This window comes from Festucalex cinctus, chromosome 7, assembly GCF_051991245.1.
Source record: "Festucalex cinctus isolate MCC-2025b chromosome 7, RoL_Fcin_1.0, whole genome shotgun sequence".
In the NCBI taxonomy this organism is placed as follows: Eukaryota; Metazoa; Chordata; class Actinopteri; order Syngnathiformes; family Syngnathidae; genus Festucalex; species Festucalex cinctus.
In genome coordinates this window covers 25552568-25577321 of record NC_135417.1, presented here as the reverse complement: position 1 = coordinate 25577321, position 24754 = coordinate 25552568, and the positions used below count along the sequence as shown (strand labels likewise).

Genomic DNA, 24754 nt, shown 5'->3' with positions numbered 1-24754 from the left:
TGAAAAGCGCTATACAAATAAAGCTTACTTACTAACTTCATCCCTCCAGTTTCCTTCACAAATATGTCCGTTACAATCTGCACTAATCCAGAGTCTCCCTGCCTGGGATGCTCATCACTACTTTGTTTCATACATTCTCTTTCTCCTCAAGTTCACATCCAACCTGTGGGGCAAAACCACTCATTACATTAAAAATAACACCCTTGATTTCAAGTTTCAGCCTCATTAATCTAGCATTCTTTGCACTTCCAGGACAACCCCTACTTTTATCTGCCAAAATCGGTATCAGTCTAAAAGAAATGCATATTGGCCGGGTCCTAATTAGAATGGAATGTCCTTAAAAAAAATTATGTGAGGTGCTTTGATATCTGGTTTACTATATATGGGAACTCATTATTGGTATTGGACACTGGATGTATTTGGTGAGATTGTACCATCTCAATTCTGTGGCAGTGATAAAAAAAAACAAAACCTTATTTGGTGACACAATAGGGGCAAAATAAGAGAAAAGCTTCTGAGAGGGATGTGGTTCCTACACAAATTAGTACCTTTGAAAATGTCATTCCAAATTGAAGCGGAAGTTGTAAAACTTGTAGTCTTACGGATGCAACTCAAACAAACTTTCCCTTTATGTGATGTCACCTTTTGTGAAGCATCAGGAGCGTCCAGTTTTCCAGTTACATGTAGTGAATGTAATAGAATACCAGGACGAGGGTCTACATATTTGCCCAGTACGGCACAATTAGTTGTCCGGCCTGTTATTAATGAATGCTGTCATTGTGTCCATTTCCTCTTTGGTGTTTGAAATTTAGCCAAACTACAGACATTTGTTGTTTATGATTCCATTGAGAGAAAAGGATATGCGTCACAATTGCCAATGTTTGCCATTATTCCTGCGTGCATGTGTATGACCACTTGGCAGTTACAGTAAGTCATCATAGTTGGGCTTCAGGGAAAAGCTTTGGGCATGAATAAAGAACAGCACTCGCTGACCGCACACCAACATAAGCAGTATGCGCGCAAATTGAGCAGACTTCCTTCTTTTGATGGAAATAATGATGTAAGACAGTTGCAAACAAAAAACGGAGTGGAAAATTATTGGTTTATTTAAAGAAAAGCATCAGTAGATGTAGCTTCCTGCGATAACACACTGCATGGTGACATATGAGTCAAAAAAGCTCACTGAGAGCAAACTAGATGAAAGAAGGAAAAGGAAGTTGGCTGACAGGACGTTCAGTAACCCCTTTCTCTTCCGAGGCTAACAAACTTCTTTGCCACTTCCCGGCGAGTGTCTGAAAGAGGATGTTGCGTGTTCAGGGCTGCTCTGCACTCCCTCAAGTGTAGCTCTATCACTTCAAAAGTGTGGCCTCTTAACTGTTTGTTTACAAGCGACACAACACTGATGATAAATGGTCTGTAGCCTGGACTACAGCGCTTACAAGTCAGAGTGGGACACAATCAATATGAAGGCTTGCTATTGCTCAAGTCTGTCATCTAGTGGCACTTGCATTCAGTAGCTGACTGCTTCCCTGGAGGTCTTTTTCTGGTTCCTTTTCTTTTCTTTTCTTTTTTTTACTCTGAACATGGTTTGAATTTCACAAAACTGAAAGAGGTGAGACTCTTTCTGTGATTTGTTTCCCATAATAGTTCAACTGTGACGGTAATTTTCCTCCCAGACATGGTGATAACAGTTCTCACCTTACCTCGATCAGCGAGGGGCTGTGCTGCGGACAGCTTCCCGAGGGCACTCTACTGACCTGAGGTTAAGTGAAGCAAGGTGGAAAAAGGGAGGACAATCTGCGGATGTCAAAAATCCCCCAGCTATGGAGAGGTGCAGTGCACCTGCGCCACACACAATACAGTAGTCACAAAAAGTTAGGGGTACAGTATTGGACTGTTGGGTCAAGATGAACCCAAAGTAGTCTAGAACCTAAAAGATTAACTTAATTTGACCTTCTCTAAACTCTTTGTTCAACTGTTGAATTTGACTTTTTTTTTTTTTTGCACGAGTACTGAAACATTGAACAGAAAAGGTCAAATTAGGATCACCTGTGAACGTAGGAGGACAGTTTAGGTTCATCCTGATGTCTAATCTGAAATTTGAATATCCCTAAACTGTTGTGAGTCACGTATGTGTGACGAACAAAAATCATCCTAACACAAAAGCTCCGAGGGTCATCGATGTACCACTTTCATGACTTCATGTGCAGCCCTACGGAGATTAAAGGAATGCAAGGATTTACGATGGAGCTACGTTTCAGCACTGTGGTGGCAGTCCAAATGCGTAGGTACCGTAAGTCAAATTCCCGAGAATACATCTTGTACAGAGTCTGCTGATTTTCAACAATATTAACCACCAATCACAAAGCAACATTGTCTTTGGGGGCGGAATATGCAGCTGTGATGAAAGTGCCAAAACCGTGGGAAACAAACAAACTGACGAATGCATGGACGCTACAATTAATTGTGTTCTTGCAGAATTACTTGAGTGAATCACAATATTAATCTGGCTATTGCCAGGTTAGGAATATGCACGTCCAGAAAAAAAAAAAAAAAAAAAGTCCATCTCCTACATCTCTCAATATGCCAGCAAATGGGCAAAAGACTATAGTAAATAGAAGCAACAGCGAAGGAACTTCAGGCAGCTGATCGGATTCAGCAGCTTTGTGGACTTAGCAACATTTTTGTTGAAATTACCACCTTTTTTTGTTAAATAGGTTTGATACAGTTCATAAATAACAATGCTAAATCAATGACTGTTATAGTAACATAATGCTACTCGTGCAGCAGCTGTGGCTAGGCTTTGTGTGGTGTTCATGCTAGCTTAGTATTGCTACAGCTGCTATTTTATTGAAGCTCGATATTAGGGGTGTGCTCAAAAAATTGATACGGCAATATATCGTTGCGGGCTTCATTACAATACACACATCAACAGAAGAGCTACTAACAAAATTTTTTTTTGTCATCCAGCATAATAAACACATCCACCCAAACATATGACTGTTATTATACATAAAATGCAAGTAAATTAATGTAAAATACCGGGATATGTATCGCCTTGAAGATCGTGTATTGGGATACATATATATCGCGATACGTGTCGTATTGTTACCCGTGTATCGCGATACGTATCGTATCGTGAGGTTTGCAGCAATACCCAGCCCTACTCGATATATGTTCTAACTTCCCCTTTTTAAGCTAAATGTGTGTCCTCTGGAGGTACCAGTGCCACCAGTCAGCACTGTCAAGTAGTGATGCAACGATAATGGCAATATCATGATATTGCGATATTAAAACTGCCACAATATATCGTTGTTGCCATGTCACGATATTAACTCATTCACTCCCAAAATTTTAGGTTTTTGTTTGCTAGAGTTTTTGTATGAAGGCTTTGATGCAGTTTCTGGCCTGAAGTGGTCGCTTAAAGCGATAGTAGTTATTACAAAAAACAAAAAAAAGTGTGCTTCATCTGTTTCATGAATGAAACTTTTTTTTGTAATAACTACCATCGCTTTAAGCTTCCACTTCAGGTCAGAAACTGCATCAAAGCCTTCATACAAAAACTCTAGCAAACAAAAACCTAAAAAACGTATAAATACGTCTTTGGGAGTGAATGAGTTAAAAGCGGCACATCTGTTAAAAAAGTCCGGTTGATTTACATTTCTGCAGTTCTAACACCCTCTGGTGGCTATTTTTTTTTTTTTTTTGCCAGTTTAATTTTCACCAGACATGTTTTGGCCCTTCTGTTTTTAAAATCCCCACTGATGGTCAGATCAAGGAGAACGTAATATGCTTGTGAACCGAGTTAATATTTGGAGGAACTCAATGTGTGCTTACACTATCAAGTAAGTGCCTCAATCATAAGTATTGTTTACAGTATATGCATTGCTGTATTGTACAAAAGCACTTTTTTTTTGTATGATTTTTTTTTTTATATATATACAATATTGTGACCTTTTTTGTATCACCATCCTCCCCACAATATCATGATAATTATCGTATTGTGACCTTCATATCGTGATAATAGCATATCATGTTTGGATATCGTTACATCACCACTGTCAAGTAGACTCGTCTAAAGCTGACTCTCCTTGAAGAGAGCCAGAGTGAGGAGAAGATTGCAAATGGGGGGGAGCTTGAGGGCGGAGGTGAAGACGAGGAGGAGTACTTAGTAGAACTGAGGAAGATAAGTGGTGGGGCATTTAATTGGTCAGTGTGAGACAGAAACACAACGTTTGGCTGAGATTTGACACTTTGGAGGCTAGGCACAAGACCACAACACTATCTATTAAACACTAGATACTCAAATTCACACACAGTGAACATTTATGCAATGTCTGGAGAGAATTACTATATGTGCTTTTGAAAGAAGGAATCCCCTCCGAATTATAGTCTCTAGTCTCTAATTATGAAGATTGTGGGCTTTTCTGTCACTGTTTTGTGGCACCACAAACAAACACAAACGCAGCAAGCTTCAAACAGAAATCCAAGCAGCTCTTTAAACTTAACACGCTTGGTTTTCCATGTGGAAAACACACGACTTGTAAGACAAGTGATAAGTGTGAGGTTTCCAATTGTTTGCCCTTGATGAAGATGTGTAACAAAAGATCATGGAGGGTACAATAAACAACATGCGCCACAAATGATGCGAGCCCGGCCTAATGTGAATGTGCCAAGGACGCAATACCTTTGGAAAAAAAACCCGAACAGGGTAGTGTGGTGGTCTAGCTGATAAAACATAAGGGTCTGCTGCATCATTATCAGAAGAAGAAGAATGAGCCAGACTGAGGGTTGTTTTACTAATTGTCTGCTGTCTGCTCAATAAACAGGCTGCCTTTGTCTAGCACAAATAGACTCTGATTTAAGACTCAGACTCCTAAGTAATTCCCGCCAAAACCAGGTAATATAAGTAGTTATGCTGGAAGATTTTTGTTGTTGTTGGTCATTGCCTTGTGAATCATTCAGCTAACTTCTAAGTTACCATTGGAATCGAATCGTAAGGAGAGATTTAAAAGAAACAATCCATTATGTTTAAACGAGTTGCAAATCCAGCTCTGACATTCCCTCTTGTTTTTCTAGTATACTTCAGCAATTCTCAAATGGCATAAAACATTTGATAACCTCATCTCCGGGATTCTACTTTGGAAAATGAGGTGACATCATGCAATATAAATATAAAAATATTAAAAGGTTTGGTTTGTAGGATGTGGAGCAGAGTAGGGGAATGTATTGTATTGTAGAAATTTAGAAAAACATCCCATAGCCTTTTTAGATTTTACACTGCTATGGTCACTAAACAGAGACAATGATCACTCGGAATTTGTTAAAAGGTCATAGATTTCTTAGAAACAGTAATTAATAATAATAATAATAATAATAATAATAATAATAATAAACTAAAAAAGTGTTAGTTTGCTACCTTCACTATAGGTTACACTCACATTATATACACTTGCACAATCCTTGGATCAACAAGAACTGTTTATAAAAAACAAAACAAAACACCTTTATAACCGTAAGTTGTCCGATTCATTTAGCAATGTGTAATTTTGTTGTCAAACTGCTAAAACAGTTTGATATTCACGTCATATACCTCTCTGGTCGTGTCAATCAAAACAAACAATTAAAAAATATCATTATTTTTGCAAAGGCTTTTCTTTTGGACATTTTACATGTGAACTTATTGAAATGGCTGGCGTTTGTCTGTTTTCTTTTGGAGCCTGCCAACAGTCGTTACTTGAGCTTTGCTCTATTTGAATAATTGAGTCTCCATTGGCATCATATTTGTTCTCTTTGCCTTTTGTTGAGTCCACTGAAGTACTTTTCTCTGAAGGTGTTGTGTCCCTGGTAGGCGCTGAAGCGAGGATCTGACAGATGTGCCAGACTTTCCAGTCCCTTTGAAAGGATAGAAAAAGGTTACAGGTGATGTTTTAGGACGCCAGTGGAAAAAAAAAGCATCTATCTAACAAAGCAATTTCCTTTCAAATTTCACTTGAGATCAGTAGACTGATCATTTTGAAATGAACTTTCAGTCTACTAACATGACTACGACCCAGTCTTCCCACACTCTTAAAAACAATTGGTTCAATTTGATCCAACTTTCTTTCCATTTTTGGGGTTATAGAAAGTTGGGTGAAATTGATCCAAGTAGTCTTATTTTTATTTATTTTTTATTTTTTTTATTTTTTTTACTTAAATTGGGTTATTTTTGAACCAGCTGTTTTCGAGTTAAAGCAAAAAAACCCTGACTTGGACCAACCAGAGAATGTTAGTCCAGTGTTAATTAGTTAATATTGCTTAGCAGAATGTCTATAAATGTGACAATATGAAACTGTTAATGCATCTCAATCATATCACTTCAACATAATTAAGCTTGACTTTAACATAGCCACAAAAAAGGAGGTGTGAAGTGAATAATCTGAGTGGAAGTGATGACTCAAATTGCTGGAACTAATTTGTCAACGTTTCTTTTTTTTCTCTTTTGTTTTGCTCAGCATAAATGAGTACATCCCAACAGATTTCTAAGAACACTTTGTTTCCTTTCAGAATTAAGATTTTCTATGGGATACTATACTACAAAATACTCCCACAAATGTTGTTAATTAGTCCTGCAAAAAAGTGTTTTTTTTTGTTTGTTTTTTTAATTGTGAGGAATAAGCGGTCAAGAGGATGGATGGATGGATGGATGGATGGATGGATGGATGGATGGATGGATGGATGGATGGATGGATTAAAGTACATTTTGCACAAATAAGTAGCCCCCAAGAAAAAGACTGAAAACTTGTTAATTCCAGGCCTAGCAGACATGTTGCTATCCATAACAGTCATGGAGGTCATAGAAAATACTAGATGTAGTTGTTTTTGTTGTGGGTTGCATTAATTAATTTGATTAAATTGAAGATTTTGTAATCTATGAATTCTATTATAACCGTTACTTTCATGTTGTGAGTTAAGTGCATATTCTACAGAAAACATTTTGTCAACATTTTGGAAACTGTCCTTATGTTCATTGAGATATTGAATAAAATCTTTACATTATTCGAAGGCGGTGTAGTCATATATGCTGAGCACTGTATGCAACACAAAAATTAGTTTTCCAACATAAGATTTACAAATGCCCAGTATGTAAAGTAAAAATATAGTAAAACGGTGCATCACCAGTATGGAGGACAAAAACTGCCAAATTCGAAATAACTAACTAACTAACTAACTAAATAAATAAATGACTATAAGTGAACACAACAGTTAATATAAAAAATATATAATTCAAAAATTATATTTAAAAAAAATAATATAAATGAAAATAAATCCGTTTTTATTTAGTTTTAGTTTTATTATTGTCATTTATTTATCTATTTAGTCATTTATTCATTTATTTATTAAGTCATTTATTAAGTCATTTATTTATTTTGAATTTTGGCAGTTTTGGGCTGTACTGCCAAGTCGAAATGTTGTTCAAATGAGGGGGCGGTCCTAAGCGTGTCTTGGGTTGGACTCCGCCGTTGCAAACTGCCTGTCATTGGTCGAGTGAGCAGCTCGGCGAACACGGAAGTCTCGCCGGCTTACAACTTGCGACTTGAGTTGTTAGACAACAAGTGAGAGCAGACAGTGGACACGATAGTCGTCCATTGCTGGAGGTCTCCATTGAAAGCCGGCGAGACTTCCTCGTATATGATTTTATTTTTATTTTTTTTTGACCCAAACTGAAAGTTTGTGGAGTAACCTGAAGAGAATTGTGCGAGCAAAAATATATAGTTTTTGTTATTTTTATCCGAATACCCGGCCAGCTATTCTATAAAATTTTCAGTAGGATATCCGAATACCAACATATTTGATAGCTGCAGCACTAAAATTATTCAGTAAGAGGAAAATCTCAGCTGAAGCTGCTGTTGCAGCAACATTTGAAAAATGAGCCAGCCTGTAACAAAAGTGACATTTGCACTTCAGAGTGAAATCATTAATTTTCTTGCTGTCCGCTTAATAAAAAGAAAATATTTTGAAAACTGGAAAATGTATACATATTCGGCATTATGTTACATTAGAAATTTTGTGAAAATCTCATCTCGTTCTGTTGGACTCAATCTCGTGAGACATCTCATCTCGTGGGATTTGTGTCGTCCCATCCCTAAAATAGACGCTAATACCCATCCATCCTCTCGCATGCACACGTGCACACACGCACATTCACATCCATTTATTGCCAGAACGCTCAGAACAATTCTGTGATAACACAGACCAAGAAAGGCATGCTGGTGAATGACTAGATGGGAGCGGAAGGAAACCTTCAAAATATAAAACACTCCAGCAAGAATAAATGCATTGAGGGGCACCTCTTGGTGAAAGTGATATCCAAGAGGGATGGTTTGTTTTCCATATGAAGTGTGATTAAGCCATTTGGGTTTCCAGTAGGGAAGAAATAAGTTAAGCACTGCCAGATGGTGAAGCTTCAGTCAAAAATGACACCGTGGCTTCCATTCTACATGCATGTACATGACACATACTCATGTGGTTACACATAAAAGAAAGTTGATGCAACGCAATGAAGGGGGAGTATAGACATTCAGGCACATGCTCCCATTTTACATGAATTATGTCATATTTTTGTTGTTGTGCATGCACACGCACGTACTGTATTGTAGTAAATGCACACGTTGTTACTGTGCAGATGTGTTCCTGTCACTTATATTTAGGAAACCACAAGATATAACTTAAAGCAGCACACACTGAAAAGTTCTGACTGCAATTGTGATCTGAATTTAATTACATTATAAGATGAACTATATGCACAGCAGAAAACAATATTCTTGAACTCAGAACTGGGCGATACGGAACAAAATTCATATCACGGTATCAATTGCATCCCTTCACATTAATGATGTATATAGCAATATAAAATTAAGGTTAAAAAATACTTCACTCATTTCATCAATTATTCATTTCAGGACAGTTTTAATCATATAGCACATTAGATAAATAAGGATGAAACAAATGTGAATTAAGAGAGCATTTGTTATGCAAATTTCACGTCAGTATTAAAAGTTAGCACGCCCTTGTGCAAAATAGTGCAAAAAATACAGCTGACACATGAAATAAAAAATAATTTTCTATCATTTATTCAAATATCCATGTTCACTGCGATTGGTTGGCAACCAGTTCGGGGTGTACCCCGCCTACTGCCCGAAGCCAGCTGGGATAGGCTCCAGCACTGAATCATTTAGTCATGTAGATGTAGCTCGAATGTATATTAAAAAAACAAAAAAAACAAAAAACAAAAAAAAAAAACCTCCTGACCCTTCATTGGCAATTCAACCTGTCCACCTCGCGCATGTATGTCATGTCTTTTTCATCAAAGTGACTGTCAATGCTCTTGGATGGAATAGCCCTCCTCGCTATAGTCCATTGCGCCGCTACTTCCCTGCCACAGGGGCGTGTTCAGAGAAATAGTCATGTGACGTCCGGATCTCTATTAGCAGGTAATGGGATCATCTGAGATTTGAACCCCTTAAAAGATTGGAAGTTTGACCTCTCAACAGATGAAATCAGCCTCACCTTTGAAGATCACATTGAGCTTAGAATTCATCTTCTGAGATGTCAGCAGCCAAGGTTTGATTATTTTGTTGTTGCTCCTTGTGGTATTTTCTTGTTCAAATGAGGTCATATAACCACAGTGGGAAATTTGATTTAATAATTTTGGTGTATTTTGACTTTTTTTTTTGGTTGCTATGTCCATTTTTAAGACAAATACATACCTCTGGTTCTTTGACCTTCTCCATGGTGATTAGGCGCCGAGACGTGTGGCTTGAGAGTATCTGTTCACAGTTGCTAATGAGCCGCAGACATGGATGGAGAGGAACCATCTCCTCACAGTATCTGCAAACATGTCAGGCTATTAATTAGTCCCCAATTAGTCAGCCGAAGGGAACCCTAAAGACCACAGAAATATGATTAACAAAAATACTTATCATTGGAATATACTGCACAGTACAGAAATGATAACTTAATTCTAATTAATCAAATTCACATTCAAATCAATAACTTTAGCTTTAGACCAAATTTAACCCAAGGTTCAAGAATGTGTTTGCACATTTGTGACAAATTAGCATAAATGCTACAAATGCAGGTTAGGTCTGCTAATTACAGTTTGGCCCAATGCCATGACGACAAATAGTACAAAACCTTTGTTTAGTTGTCACATTAAATAGACATGAAGGCAGCCTACAATTCTCCGCGGCCTATCGGAAGTCACATAATACAACTGTGCGCCATATCACACAAAACACAGATGAATACATGCTGTGTTGGTGTTCATCCATCAATTTTGTATACCGTGTGCATTCAGTACGGTCAGAGATGGTGGTCATTCCAGCTGAGCTTTGGCAAGAGGTGGGTTACACACTAGCGATGTAACAATAGCCAAACATCACGATACGATAAATATTATGATACTGTGGGGAGGTTGGCGATATAAAAAAAAAAAAGCTCATGAAACTGTATTAAAAACTTGATATTGTTAAAAAAATTAAAAATAAATTAAATCTCATATCCTCCTTTTGATATTCCCCAATCTTTGTGAAGTAACGAGAATACTGCAAAAGAAATAAATAAAAAAAAAAAGTTTTTATTGTAAAGCTATGATGTGTCCACTACAGAGGACATTTTTTTAAAACTTAAATGCTAGGCTCAAATACAGTTAAAATAATTCAAACAACACTTTAATGTGTTCTTAAGAGTCTTATAGAAAACATGCTAACAACATTTAAAGCCTAAATTTGTTCAATAAAAAGCGTTATACACTTACTTTTCCTCTTTCCTAAAAAATACTTGCATTGGGGGAAGCCATTTTGTTTTATGATGCATCAAAGGCAGCAAAGCCCCACCCCTACACACATTTGGTATCATTGGAAAGCTCTGAGTGTCCTCGACAGAGCACAAAAGGAGTTAATTCAATTGTATGCACTCGGTGGGAGAAAATCAGGTTTAAAAAGGTCCACTACAGAGGACAAATTTGAATTGCTGGTAGTGAGAGGATATTGGGAAAAAACACAATAGTGGTTCATAAATAATAACAGAAATGACAAAAATAATGTCATTATCATGTGCTCCATTTGGCTCAGTGGCGCAAAGTATCATGGTCTATATCAGGGGTGTCAAACTCATATTAGCTCGGGGGCCGCATGGAGGAAAATAGATTACCAAGTGGGCCGGATCGGTAAAATAATGGTATATAACAAAAACAATTGCCATCAATTATACGCAGATTTTCGCTGGGGCTCGGACTTACAGAGCTCAACTGTCATCATATTGTACCAAAAGTAACAAATTCAAATGGAATGCGGCAACACTTTTGCTTGGTTGAGTTCCAGATGTGTTTAAAAATAATAATAAATGTTTTGCATATATATATTGTTCCCAGAATGCATTGTGTGGCACAGTTATTGAAATTATAAGTTAAGTCAAGTCATCTTTATTTATATAGCGCTTTCAAACATTGACATTAATCCTTGTCATATGTATTTGTGTTACCAGTTATTTAATTTGTGTCAAATTTAACATGTTTATGTTGGTCTCTGATTAAAAAGAAATAAATTCATTAAACAAACCGCAGCTTTAGGGTGTGTGTAAAATAATAACATCCAGGACGATTCTGTGTACAAGTTACATTGCTTATTTGAGCCCTGCTTATGAAATTACAAATTTATATGTTTTGATTGTGACCGGCTGATTAATTGGTCCGACATTACATTTTTTTTTTTTTTTTACTTTACAAAATTGTCTCGCGGGCCGGATTACACCCCTTTGTGGGCCTGATCCGGCCCGCGGGCCGTATGTTTGATATCATTGGTCTATGTAATTCACAACGCTGTGTGAGGGGGAAGGTAACATTTTTTGACGGAAATGTTGAAAAATATTTGCTGGTATGACTGATTTATGGGATTGATAACTGTAACAGTGGCCAAAAACACTCTTACTTAAAAATGAACCACCACTAATAAACGAACCACCAGAGGGGTGGTAGTATTGCACAAATACGTACAACCTTACCTTTTTAACAGATGTGCTGCTTTTAGTATCGTGACATGACGATGACAATATTGTGGCAATTTTAATATTGCAGCAATTTTAATATTGCAATACCGCAATATTGTAGTTATTGTTACATCCCTAGCACACATTGAACTAGTTCTATTCACACGGATGGACAATTAGAGCTGAGATTTGAACCTAAAACCAATAGTGCGCTTCTGGTTCGATACGCATCAAAGGTACATATACATCTGCACACACACTAGCATGTGCAAGAGCACACAGAAGGCAGACTGACGCATAAGCTTACCATCATTCCAATTATCTAATCATGGCTGCAGATATTTACACAAATTGTGTGTTGGGGGCGTGTACAGTAACCTGATAGCTGCCATGTAGTGCTTCAGATTAGGCCCAAGAGACACAGCACATTTGGGCTTCTACACAGACACATATGAAAGCACGCAGGGGTCAGCCGACACAGCACACAGACAGACAGTTGACATACATCTGACGTGCCTGGCCTCAGATGTTTATTTTGGCAGTGCTCTGACAGACATGGAGTCAAGCACTAGTAGATGAGTAGGAAAGACAAATGTGTGAACTTTATGATACATGTACGAACGTGCTTGCTGGGAAGGCCACACACATTCACGCAAACTGTGTGTGAATGCAACCACATACAGAAAGTATGTGTAAACAAACAGTAGCAAGTAAACAAAAGTATGCATCAAAGTAGAGCTGTGGGGAAAAAAAAGTCGGAAAAAAAAGTCGGATAAGTCGCTTTAAAAAAAGGTTGACTAAAATGTTCTGCCTTGAAGCTCCGCGCCGTAACCATGTTTGTACGGAGCCCCTCTGGTGTCAGGGTCTGATTTATTTATTTATTTATGGCTAATCTGTACCCACAGTTTAGTAAACGTTACCCACAGTTTAACAATCTGTACCCACAGTTTAGTAAACCGTAACCACGGTTTAGCACTTCTGTGGCGTTATGTAATACGCATGTGCACGCAACGTTCGAGTGGTTGCTTGACAGCAGTATTAACAGCGAACGGCTGCTTCTTTTCATCTTAAACTGTAGATTTATGCGTTCAGCTGATGTGTAATGTTGCGCTTGTGCCACTGTGAGGTGCTCGAACACTTTTCTTTTATCTTTCTTTTACTTCCGTGTTAAGCCTGAAGGCTGTTGAAATGCAAACGTGTTTTGTTGTGCTCCACTATAAATACGCCATACTTGGCTAAAGAAACGTCATCTTTCCGTCATCCATTCATCTGAATGCATTGTTAAAGGGGCAGGATGCAAGATTCAGAGTTTTTGCACATTTGCGACCCCTCTGGCGAAACGTTGAATGGACCCCAGCGACGTGACGTGTACACGGCCAGAAGCGTGCGCGACGTTTCGGGACCGAGCAAACCTCCAAGTTAATCAAACAATCGTAAACACGGAGCACAACACCTTTTTCATAGGCTTAATAATGTCTACAGAGGTAAGAAACGTATTCATCTTCAAGTTACTTTGTATGTGAAAGTCATTTTGAGTGCCAAAAGCTTACGTAATTACAACCTTCCAAACGTAAATAGTGCATCCCGTGAATCCGGTGACATTGAGGATAGCAATACGTTGCTAATATGCGGAGACATTAGTTAGCGACCGTGTGGTAGTTTTATTCTGCACTGCTAATCATAAATAGACCCGATCGTATTTTCGTTACGAAGTCTTACCTTTTTAGCAAAAAGTCAGGAAGCTAAGGGTCCCGTTTCACCCCCATGGTAGTTCTTAGGTCTCTCCACCTGACGAACGCTGCTCCTATATTTATCCGCGTCCTTCCGTGACGCTGGTCTGAAAGTTTTTTTTACTACTCTTTGTCTTCCGTGGAGTCTCCATAAGGGATTGAGACGTATCGGGTGCAGGTCTCTTTAAATCCAGTTTGAATTAGCTGTCCTGTCCGTGAAGTTGCGTGAACAATCGCGAGAGCTAACAGGGACAATAGCGAGCACGCGCATGACGTCATGCTCACAGCAAAAGCTAAAGCTTCCGGCCCGAATCCTCCAACATTTTTTCCTTTAACAGAAAAATAGGGGCAACAGTCATTGTGCCACAGTAGTGTCTCCTGTCCATTATACAATTCTTAAAACATGTGCGGGTGAAAAATATGGTTATTTTAACACTCAAATTTGAGTGTAATCTTGCATCGTGCACCTTTAAGCTGCCAAAACTGTAGACTACAGTTTAAGATGAAAAGAAGCAGCCGTTCGCTGCTAATACTGCTGTCAAGCAACCACTCGAACGGTGCGTGTGCATACTGTATTACATAACGCCACAGAAGTGCTAAACCGTGGGTACAGATTGTTAAACTGTGGGTACAGTTTACTGAACTGTGGGTACAGATTGTTAAACTGTGGGTACAGATTGCTAAACTGTGGGTAGAGATTAGCCAAAAAATAAATAAATCAGACCCTGACACCAGAGGGGCTCCATATGTTTGGCCTGCCATGACTGTTTTTTTTTTTTTGCAGACACGCAGTATTGCAATGGTGGCTGTAATCTGATCTTTATTTCTTCTGTTAGTGCACCATCTAGTGGCCAAATGGCAGATGTTATTTTGTCTGCTAAAAAAACGCTCACAATTATAACCTGCCACTCGGTTTTAGGTGTTCATCACTTAATCAGTAGAGGGAAGTCATGCACTGAACGTGCCCAGAAGAAGACAGGAACAGGAAGTTATTGACCTCATGTAGTTAACAGCTAGCTTTACTCATGTAATAGTGTTTGTTCACCTTGAGCGGTAAACGCTAGCACACTAATTTAAATTAGTGTTTAATTTGTATAGAATATAATAAATTATGAGTACTAATATCCACTCAATTGAACTTAGGTCCAACCTTAGTGGAAAAACAAGGGTGTGTTCGTGTGTGTGTGTGTGTGTGTGGGGGGGGGGGGGGGGGGGATCAATTATTCGATGGAATAATCAATACGATAATTGATTTTAAAAAGATTCTATAGTGACAGCACTATGTCAGAGGTTACTAACGTGTGGATTTGTTGACAAACTTGCCGAAAAACCCAAACAATGCAAAATTAATCTCATCCACATCTCCCTGCAGGCTGTTCTTTTACAAATGTCCGTCGTGGCTGCTGCTGTTTGTTGTGGGTTTTACCTTTTCCAATTGACACCTGCGTATGCAGTCAACACTACGTGTGTACGGAACATTCAACAATAAACACTTTGTTTCACGTGATGTCGTACACTTGTCAAGTCAAGGTTAAAAGGGAGGTTAATTTTTTCAGTTGTGGTTTACTGGGACCTAAAGTGACACACCTGTAGACTACTCACAGAAAACATTGTCATTTACACAGGTGAGTATGCGCTTACAGGAAAATGTTTTCTATAAGTGCCAATGGAACAGTGCTTGAGGGTGTCTTGCAAGGCAATGGGAAATTTTCCTTTGTGGTTCTGGTTAACAGCACAAACTGAGACAGATGGTCAAACTGCTGAAACATTTCCCCAAAATATCTCTCAGGTCTCTAGTTTTTACTGTATACAAAACAGTGTTGAACTGTAGTATGTGTTCTATGCTGTTTTTTGGTGCAAAGATGCCCCCTCTTGGTAGCTCATTGCATTACCTGACAAGATGATAAGATATGTTAGTGAAACGCAGCACATTGAGTAAATCACAGGGAAAATCGACTGACTTGAGTTGAGTTCCAAAGAACCAGGCACGAATTTAATTTATCATGTGTCACTGCCTGTGTCAAGTTTCCTCTCTGTCTCGGACATATTACTGGTCGATGACTGCAGCAGGTCACATTGGAACAATATACTCAAAGTGGTTATTACTTACTCTGGCCTATAAACAGGTAGCCAGTAGACCAGCCTTCCACCCATGACCAGACGATGTGCAGAGAAGTTTAGCATGTCCGCTAATATCTCACTCAGTTGGTAGGACTGGGAAACGGCCACGTGCGACTCGGCATAGCTAGAATGAACAAAATATTTTAGCATTTACTGATCCTGTAACGTTTTCTTTAACCTTTTTGGTGGTAGACTCGTAAATAAACTTACACGCCCTCCACAGGTTTTGTCGTTTCTTTCTGGGAGCCTGTTCTCCTTGTGGACTCGCGTATACCATATGGAGCTGACCACACGAGACAAAAAAAAAAAATATATACATATATACACACACACAAAACATTTTTTTTAAACACATCTGGAACTCATCCAAGCAAAAACAGTATTTACAATATTAAACTGGGTTAAACTTGTAGCCTAAGTTTCAACTACTCTAAAATAAGCATTGCAATTTTTAGAAGGGAAGAATATTTAATGTGTAGCTCCAAATGCAAAATTGTGAAAAATGACACCGATGCCACGATGACAAATGAACATACGATCAGTAATGATGGCATCAAAGAGAGCGGTCTCTCTCCACACAGGCTTGGATGCATCAGACACCATCACATCCACGTACATCTTCTCTGTTCCGTACTGTCGCAGGTTGGCTAGGATGTTCTCATCTGGTCCTCGCCACTTCTGATCTTTGCGGCTTGACCTTCCTGGGGATAAAAACGAAAATAACACTTGGTGGTACAGCTGAATAATAGCCCAAATTCAGACCTTGACCTTTTATAACACTTCCACTTCTTTACTAAAATACAGAATGACTACAACTATGATTATGGAGAAAAAATGATACCTTTGCCATGGACAGTGTTGTAATCAATATCTGATCCACACACATAGGCTCCAAAATGAGAACAAGCAACCAACAGGCTTCCTTTAACAAATCAAAAGAGAACCATTAAGACATTCAATACTTTGTGTGATCAAAATATCTGAAAGTCACTGCATTTTTCAAAATTTGAATGTCACTGTTACTTTAATTACAAACTGATAATTACTATAAAGGCGCAACTTGATGTTTTCATCTGCATGTGCACGAAGGAAATACAGTAAGCCAACTAACTCACCAGTGCCAACAAACGGGTCAAAAACAAGATCATGCTGTTTGACCTTGGCATGGTTTGCCATGATGAAGGAGAGGCCCGCATCCATACTCGTGTTTCCAATGAAGTGTCTGTTCTTCACACTGTGAGAGCGTATCAATTCACGCTGACCATCTGCTACCTGTGTTGAGGTTAATCACAAACCGTATGGCAAAAAGTTAAAAATAAATCAGATCTGCACATCTTAAAGGTACTTTGTGTGTCCACATGTGTTCATAGCACTGACGCTCTAATTGAAATCACAATTATTGATTTGGATGCTTGTTCAAATACAGATGTCATTTGCAGTCCAGTCTCTCCAGTTTCTCACCCATCGGCCAAAATAAACACAATATGGATGCTGGGGGATGTTGTTTGGGTCAGTGCCGTAATCTTCCAACAAACAGAAGACATGCTGAGGACTGCTTAGACTTACACGACCCTCAAATGGAAGATAATCCATTGCCTGTAGAGAGAATACACAATAGTTACTTTTAAACTTGAGGTACACCTACACCTCTAATGAGCTCCAATACAATAGGTGTGCGAAAAGTGAAAAATAAAAATAAAAAATGAACACGGCAGCCCCTGATTATAACTGACTGTCTATCTTTTTTTTCTTTTTTTAAAAACTTGTATTAGATCATATTAGATTGTACTGGCGTATGCCAGAACACAGTGCGGTGTTGGGTGATTTGATGCACGAGCTGAGCTTAAATTCAAATTCAATTTCAATTCAATTCAATATAACTTGATTTATCCACTAGGGGCAATTAAGAAACAGCAGCAATTGAGCAGCATTACATTTAAAAGAGAATAAAACGTATAAAATGAATATACAGACAAAATCTAAAATTATATAATATAAATACACATTATCAATAAGGTGACTCGATACATAGGATAAAGTGTCAACAATATATATATCAGGGGCGTGCATGAACTTTTGAGGGGCAGAGGATGGATGGATGGATGGATGGATGGATGGATGGATGCCTTGTAAGATTCATCTGTGTTGCTGAGTTGGAGATCTGACTTCAGGAAGCGGGTTGATTAAAACTCTAAGTCAAGAGTTATAAATTCCGATATTTTCTGTGTATCTTAAACGTATTAGTAGTTGTAGCAGATGGAAGAGGAAGGTTAGTTTTATCTGAGATTTTTGCCATGGCGAAAGTGGATGGGACGGGTCATCGTCTTTATGAAACTGAGGGGGACGTGTCCCTGTCATCCACGTCCTCAGTGACGTGACTGCGCTGAGTTTTCTGCCTTATATGAACTTTGCTTTTGTTTATTGTTAGTGAAATTAAAATAGAAATTAGCGACTGCAGGTGCAGCAGCGAGCGACACGGCTTAGAATGAGGACACGTCTCATAGCATGACGTCATCTTTGAGGATCTCATGATGAAAGATATCATAATAACTTATGGAAATTATGTTGTTGAATGTTTGTTTTGAAAAGCAACAAAATGACTTTCATCCCCCCTTCTGCACATACCTGATATTCATATATTAAGAAGATCTGTCCGTATGTTAGAAAGTATTGCTACTGGAATTAAGAAGCAAAATTGCTTTGGGGACAAAAGTGGCTCTCCTCTCTGTCCTGCAGCGAAGGCGCCACCCGGAGGGGAGCCACTGAAATGCAGGATGAAAAATGCGAGAGGGGTCATTTACGATTTTAGCTGTCTGTCTGAGAGCCTGCCTGTTGGTTAAAAACAACACACTGATATTTTTAACTATTACCTAACTATATTAACCATTGCCTACAGGGCAGAGAGAGGAGAAGAGCCACTTTTGTCCCCAAATTTACATATTAATTTCAAACACTTACATCAATTCGTTTAATTCTCTCTGTGAAATCCAGGGTTTTGTTGAAGGTGTAAACATTTATTCTGTATGTAGACTCTTTATGCATGAATGGCACCTGCACAGATAAAGTGGAGCATTTATGTTTTCGTAGAACCATAAAGTTTGTTTAACATTACACAGCAAAACTTGGTATCACTAACCATCTTCTCTGCTGGGTAGTTCAGTAAGGATGTTCTCAGCTCACTGTGGTTTCGTCCGCGGCCCCACAACTCAAATGCAGACCTTGACGTACGTTTAATAACAATTACAAATATCAGCGACACACACCAGGAAAAAAAAACCTCATAAATGGCAATACATGAAAACATTGTAAGCAGTGCAATATGAAGGCAAGCACCAAAATTCTTACTTTGCACAAACAGATCGGGCCATAACGCAGCAGACATCGTCCTCTGTCAAATCCTCCAGACACCAGAAAGGACACTTGGAAAGAGTTCAGGTACTGTTAGTGTTAACATTACATTTAACTTAAAATGACCTGTTTTGTATCATTTACATGATATAATCCTGCTCAGGGTCACAGGGAGCTGGAGTTGATCCTATCTGACGAGAAGGGAAAGCCAGACTACACCCGGGATTGGTCATCAGTCAATTACAGGGCACATACGGAGACAGACAATCAAAGTCATCTAAGATTGGCTCCAGCTCACTTGCAACCCTAATGAGGACAAGTGGTCTCGAAAGGGATGGATGGGTGGATGGGTGGCTGGATGACTGGATGGATGGATAAATGTCGCCTCTTAACAAATACAAGTGGCTGAATTTATAAAATGGAACAAAAACATTTGCTTCATTTTTTTTCTGAAAATCAGAGTATGGGTACTTGTGTTGTGTCGCCAACTAATCTCATATAAAAATAGGGATGGGAATACACAGGATATATACAGTAATGCTCGGTGTCTGTATGTTGGGATTCATCCCGGTAGATAAGAGGGGGATCTCTCTCTACCTTTGGGTGGGAAATGAATGGGTCCAGACTGTTGTGTTTATGCACACTTGTTACAGACCTGGGATTTAAATGTATTACATTACAGTGAAAAATTGTTGCAAGCCAGATGCAAATGCGTATGCTTTTGTTCATATTCAACTTTGTCCATTAATTTATTTTACTTTGTTTTATGTGTTGTTTTTTTTTTTTTTTTTTTTGCATTGTACACGCACACACACTCTTTACTCCCATCTCCACATTTTAATAGCAAGGAGTTTTTCATTTTTATTGCCATGATTGCCTTAATTTAGGACGAAATAAGTTATTTTTATGGGCTCCAATTGCTACAAAAACAAAATGGTGTTGGGTTTCTCACCTGTTTCCCACTCTACACCGCCACATCTTTCAAATGAGAGAATTATAAAATAAATAAATAAATAAATAAATAAATACAAATCCGATTGGCATAAAAAATGTTAAAAAGTTCGAAGTGTCCAACATAGGTGTTTTCAATGCCAAAACAACATCAGTTTTGGATAAAAGCAATAATTTTGATGGGCCCCTATTACCACAAAATAACAACATGACATATTGATAATAATAATAATAATAATAAAACATGATACACCATTACGTCTTTGAAATGAGAACCTTTGTTTAAAAAACAAAAAACAAAAACACCCATTTGGCAAAAAATTAAATACATAAGTTCCAACATTAGAATTTTCAACACCAAGATTAGATACACTTTGGATGAAATCAGTGATTTTGATGGGCCCCTCTATTGAAAAACACAATGGTGTTGGGCAGACTCTACACCCAGGGGTCACCAACGTGGTGCCCACCTTCACCAGGTAGCCCCCAAGGACCACATGGGCAGCCCACAGGCCTGTTTCATAAAATAGCTCATCAGTGATTGTTGGTCATAGTGATATTCGAGGAATGTTTTACAACAACAAAAACAGTATGGAGTCATAAGGACTGAAGGTCAATACATCCAAGACAGAGGTAATGCTCAGTAGTAGAAATGAAAAGATGATTGACATTGATAATAAAAAACTCCAGGCTAGGTAAAGGTTTTTATACCTAAGTGTAACGCTAAATAGGAAAGGAGGCTCTGAAACAGTGGTAAGAGCAAGAGTCACAGCAGTATTAGCAAAGTGGAGAGAATGGTCAAGTGTTAATGGGAGATCATTTCAAAATGTAAATACTGGCAGAGATTTACAGAAAAACTGTTGTATATTTATATGTGTAATTATTAATCTGTTTCCTATAAGAAATCATTACCATGATCAGTGTCTTCAAATGAACATCATTAGTTAAACTTATGAATGATGATGATGATATTATTATTATTATTATTAGTATTATTATTAATAATAATAATAATAATAATAATAATAATAATAATAATAATAATAATAATAAATAAAAAGTAATTTGAACAAATTCGTTATTTCAGATGTGTATATTAAACTGGTAGCTCTTTGCACTAATCAGTAGCCAAGAAGGAACTTTCAGTTTCAAAACGTTTGGTGACCCCTGGACCACACCCAAGTCCAATTAACCATGATGACCCATTGGTCACTGGACAACCCACAACCAACTGAGCAACAGCCACCCAAAACACGTCATTTAAAAAAAAACCAAAAAAAAAAAAAACATCAGATCAAAAAAAGGTGGAGGTAGAGTGGCATTCTGGGGCTACTCATCCGCTTCAAGGCCTGGACAACTTGCTGTGATTGATTGAACCATGAATTAATTTTACAAGAAAATCCTGAGAGAGACTTTTCGGCCATCAGTTTGTGGCTTGTACAGAAACCAAAACATCCTACACATTTTGTTTTTGTGGCAATGGCAGGCCATCAAAAGCATAGATCCCATGTAAAATTGATGCAATCTCGTCATTCAAACCGCAAATATTGGACACTTTGAGCTTAATTTATTCCCATTTTTTGGCAATCACTTTCCATAACGAGTTTCATTAGAACGCTGAATTCAACACCGTGTTGTTTTTGTAGTAATAGGAGCCCATCAAAATCACTTATTACATCCAAAGTAGATGTAGTCTTGGCATTGAAAATGTCCATTAGACACTTGGAACTATCTAAAAGACTCATTGATAATCAAAAATTAATTATCAATTCATTTGATGATTGCTTACTGGTCGATTAATTGTTTCACCTCTATTAAATGTGCGTGTGCGCGCGTGTGCGTATGCAGGTGTGTGTATGTGTTTAACTGTAGACAAAAATTAATTAGCGTCGTCTTTACCCATGCTAAACTGTGAACATTGCGATGTACAGGACAGAAAGCACAACTGCAGTCTTTCATGCTTTAAAGCAGAGCTGCATAGATGGGAGCCCAACGGTAGAGCCACCTTAGTGTTGTTGGTTTATAGATACCTTTTCTTTAAAGTTCTCCCCAGGGTTGAAACCTTTTCCCCTGAGAGCCAGCAGAGCCTTTATTTCCTGGAGACATGAACACATAATTATTTGACATTATTAGACTTTGGCACACCCAAGTGAGGATAAGCAGTTCAGAAAGTGGATAGACAGGAGGAAGGAAGGATCCTTGGCGCATTTTACTATTACAACTAATTGAATTTTGTGTTTTAAATGATTGTATACTCTGTGTGAATAGTGCTTGCTTGTTTTATATTTGGAATTTGTTTTGTAAATTATGTGTAAGCAAATACAGTTCTGTAAAAAACGGAAGGAAGGATAATACCGGCCCTATTTTTTATTTTTTTTAAGTATGGTCGCACCAGTCATGAGAGACGAATGATTATGATGACAACTAAACGCCAATCACTATTCGGAATGGATAAACTCTCCTCTCACACAGTAGGCAAAAGTTGGCCCATTTAAATGCCAAAAACTAACGATTTACAACAGCAGAACCAAAAGTTAACCCCAAAAGTGTAATTTTCAATAGTCACTGATAATCAAACCCTTCATCCATTTGGCTTGATTCCACCATTTCCTCAAAGCTTCCGATTGCATTAGCAGACAGCTAACACATGACAGACGGATGTCGTCTATGGCTCCGCTAATTTCTAAAAATATATGTATTGTCTCATGAAAATAGCAGGATGGAGTTGATGTCAGCTTATCCACATTTACCGGTAACCTGAAGTCTAAGTTATCTTGAGCAAGATGAAATAAATATTGACGGCATGCACGTCTACTGGAGGCCGCCATCTTTGTTGTTAGTTCAAAATACGCCCGGCTAGAAACAAAGTTGAGGGGTGAGAAGTCCCACCCATCGTTTGGTAGGACGAGACTCGACCAAAGACGTATCTTTTTATTGAGCACGTTTTAATGTGTCACTCGTGATTATATAACTGCGTACTATATGAAAAGAATAAGTCCTATTAGTTGACTATTCAAAGTCTCAAACGGGTGTATGTGGATTGGTTTTAATAACACTGGCGTACGTGTGGTTTTGAATGTCAAACTGCGCTATCCCTCGAGATGTCATTTAATTATAAAATGTGGATGTTGTTAATTACAAAAATAACTAACACTAGTAGTACTACACGTAACTTGCGTGTCAAAACCAACTAGTTCATTCCAGGTTGTAATCAGCTTTGCCTCAACAGGGCAGGCTCTTGTCTGTCCCGCGTTCTCTCCGCTGCGATTGGCCGTTTGGGTCACCTCGAAGAGTTCATTGGTTGAAGAAGTGTCTATCGGAGAGCGGTTTTCATTTGGCACAGTAAAGTATCTGTACACTTGCTATTGTCAAGCAATGCTGCTGCACCGTCTACAGGAGCTGATTTTAATACCAGTGGGCACTATGCACTTGTGCTCACTTCTGCTCAAGTGAACTTGTATTACACCAGAGGCTTACAGTTTGAGATGTAAGTTTCATCACATTTGTTTACTACTATGCATACCATTCCTTAAAAGGGTTAGTTATAAAATACAAAGATCATATATTTTTATTGTCCATACAAACTGTTCTGTTAAAATGATATGAGGATGCCTTCTGTTTCGTAGGTTTGACTTAAGCCATAACTCTGAATATAAAATCTAATTTCAACGTTTCCTCTCTAACAAAGCATTAATCCCTGGAAACTAACAGATACAGCCAAATCATGGATGGAAATACTTCTGCTCAGTTCGCGGATGACAAAGCAGTGTGCATCGTGTCTGTTAAGGGCCTGAAGGACAACTGGCAGAAATGGTCTGAAAACCACCAGGAGCACCAGAAGCACAACCCCTTCAGTCATGACACCAGACCCATTGCAGTGGTCCCCCAGAGGGGTCAGGATGACTATGGGAGGCCCCTGCAAGGTTCATTGACAGCACAACGTGGGGAGGATGCTCACACACACATCAGCAGAGAGGTTCAAGAGTTGTGTGATGTAATAAAAGACATTGGAGTGCAGGGCCACGAAGATGGGAATGGGGGCAATATCTCTGTAGCATTTGGCAGGCTGTTTGAACATTATGTGACTATCTCCAACAAACTGGTGGGGATTCTTCTAAGAGCCCGGAAGCAGAAGCTGGTTGACTTTGAGGGGGAGATGCTGTGGCAAGGGAAGGATGACCACGTTATGATTACTCTCTTGCAATGACCACAACAAGAGTCATGTTACATGCTGCCACTGTTTGTAGTTGCACATTACAACTTTTGTTTTAAATTGGAATGCTTTTATTTCAGTGACATGCATGAAGACGGTGCTATAATGTACTTTTTTTTTTTTTTTTAATGAATATTGTATTTTAGAAATGCATTTTTTCCAGTTAGTGGATTAATTAACAGGTTGAACATGCATGCTTGAATAAATAAATAATATAAAGTGCACAGCGATTGGCTGGCAACCAGCTCAGGGTGTACCCCGCCTACTGCCCGAAGCCAGCTGGGATAGGCTCCAGCACACCCTGCGGCCCTTGTGAGGAGCAAGCGGTTTAGAAAATGGATGGATGGATATAAAGTGCAATTTG

The 24754-nt window shown here is 38.5% G+C and overlaps 2 protein-coding genes across 6 annotated transcripts; one reads left to right on the top strand and one right to left on the bottom strand.

The window, feature by feature from the left end:
- Window positions 1–4780: 4780 nt before the first annotated feature.
- Window positions 4781–23359, bottom strand: trmt11 (tRNA methyltransferase 11). 4 transcript variants are annotated; one of them, XM_077526773.1, is made up of 13 exons: window positions 23330–23359; window positions 22208–22273; window positions 19224–19297; window positions 19015–19096; window positions 18837–18929; window positions 17340–17474; window positions 16994–17150; window positions 16720–16800; window positions 16415–16579; window positions 16089–16161; window positions 15868–16002; window positions 9750–9870; window positions 4781–5895 (listed from the first exon to the last, which is right to left on the bottom strand). In XM_077526773.1, the coding sequence occupies exons 3-13, from the start codon at window positions 19244–19246 to the stop codon at window positions 5779–5781; spliced, it is 1182 nt and encodes a 393-aa protein (XP_077382899.1). In that variant the 5' UTR covers window positions 19247–19297; window positions 22208–22273; window positions 23330–23359; the 3' UTR covers window positions 4781–5778. The 4 variants fall into 4 exon arrangements, with proteins under 4 accessions (XP_077382899.1, XP_077382897.1, XP_077382898.1 ...); XM_077526771.1 differs by lacking the exon at window positions 23330–23359 and adding an exon at window positions 22928–23092; XM_077526772.1 differs by lacking the exon at window positions 23330–23359 and adding an exon at window positions 22756–23069.
- Window positions 23013–24614, top strand: LOC144022193 (actin-binding Rho-activating protein). Of its 2 annotated transcripts, none has more exons than XM_077526775.1 (2): window positions 23013–23664; window positions 23889–24614. In XM_077526775.1, the coding sequence occupies exon 2, from the start codon at window positions 23902–23904 to the stop codon at window positions 24382–24384; it is 483 nt and encodes a 160-aa protein (XP_077382901.1). In that variant the 5' UTR covers window positions 23013–23664; window positions 23889–23901; the 3' UTR covers window positions 24385–24614. The 2 variants fall into 2 exon arrangements, with proteins under 2 accessions (XP_077382901.1, XP_077382902.1); XM_077526776.1 differs by having other exon boundaries at window positions 23866–24614.
- Window positions 24615–24754: the final 140 nt, after the last annotated feature.

Bases quoted from the DNA above. Each gene is read 5' to 3' on its own strand.
- trmt11 (XM_077526771.1), bottom strand. From the start codon at position 23,005: ATGGCGGCCTCCAGTAGACGTGCATGCCGTCAATATTTATTTCATCTT. The intron at 19,097-19,223 runs GTAAGAATTTTG...ACGTACGTCAAG, and splicing joins GCCCGATCTGTTTGTGCAAA to GTCTGCATTTGAGTTGTGGG. The intron at 16,162-16,414 runs GTATGTTCATTT...TCGTGTGGTCAG, and splicing joins TGATGCCATCATTACTGATC to CTCCATATGGTATACGCGAG.
- LOC144022193 (XM_077526775.1), top strand. From the start codon at position 23,902: ATGGATGGAAATACTTCTGCTCAGTTCGCGGATGACAAAGCAGTGTGC.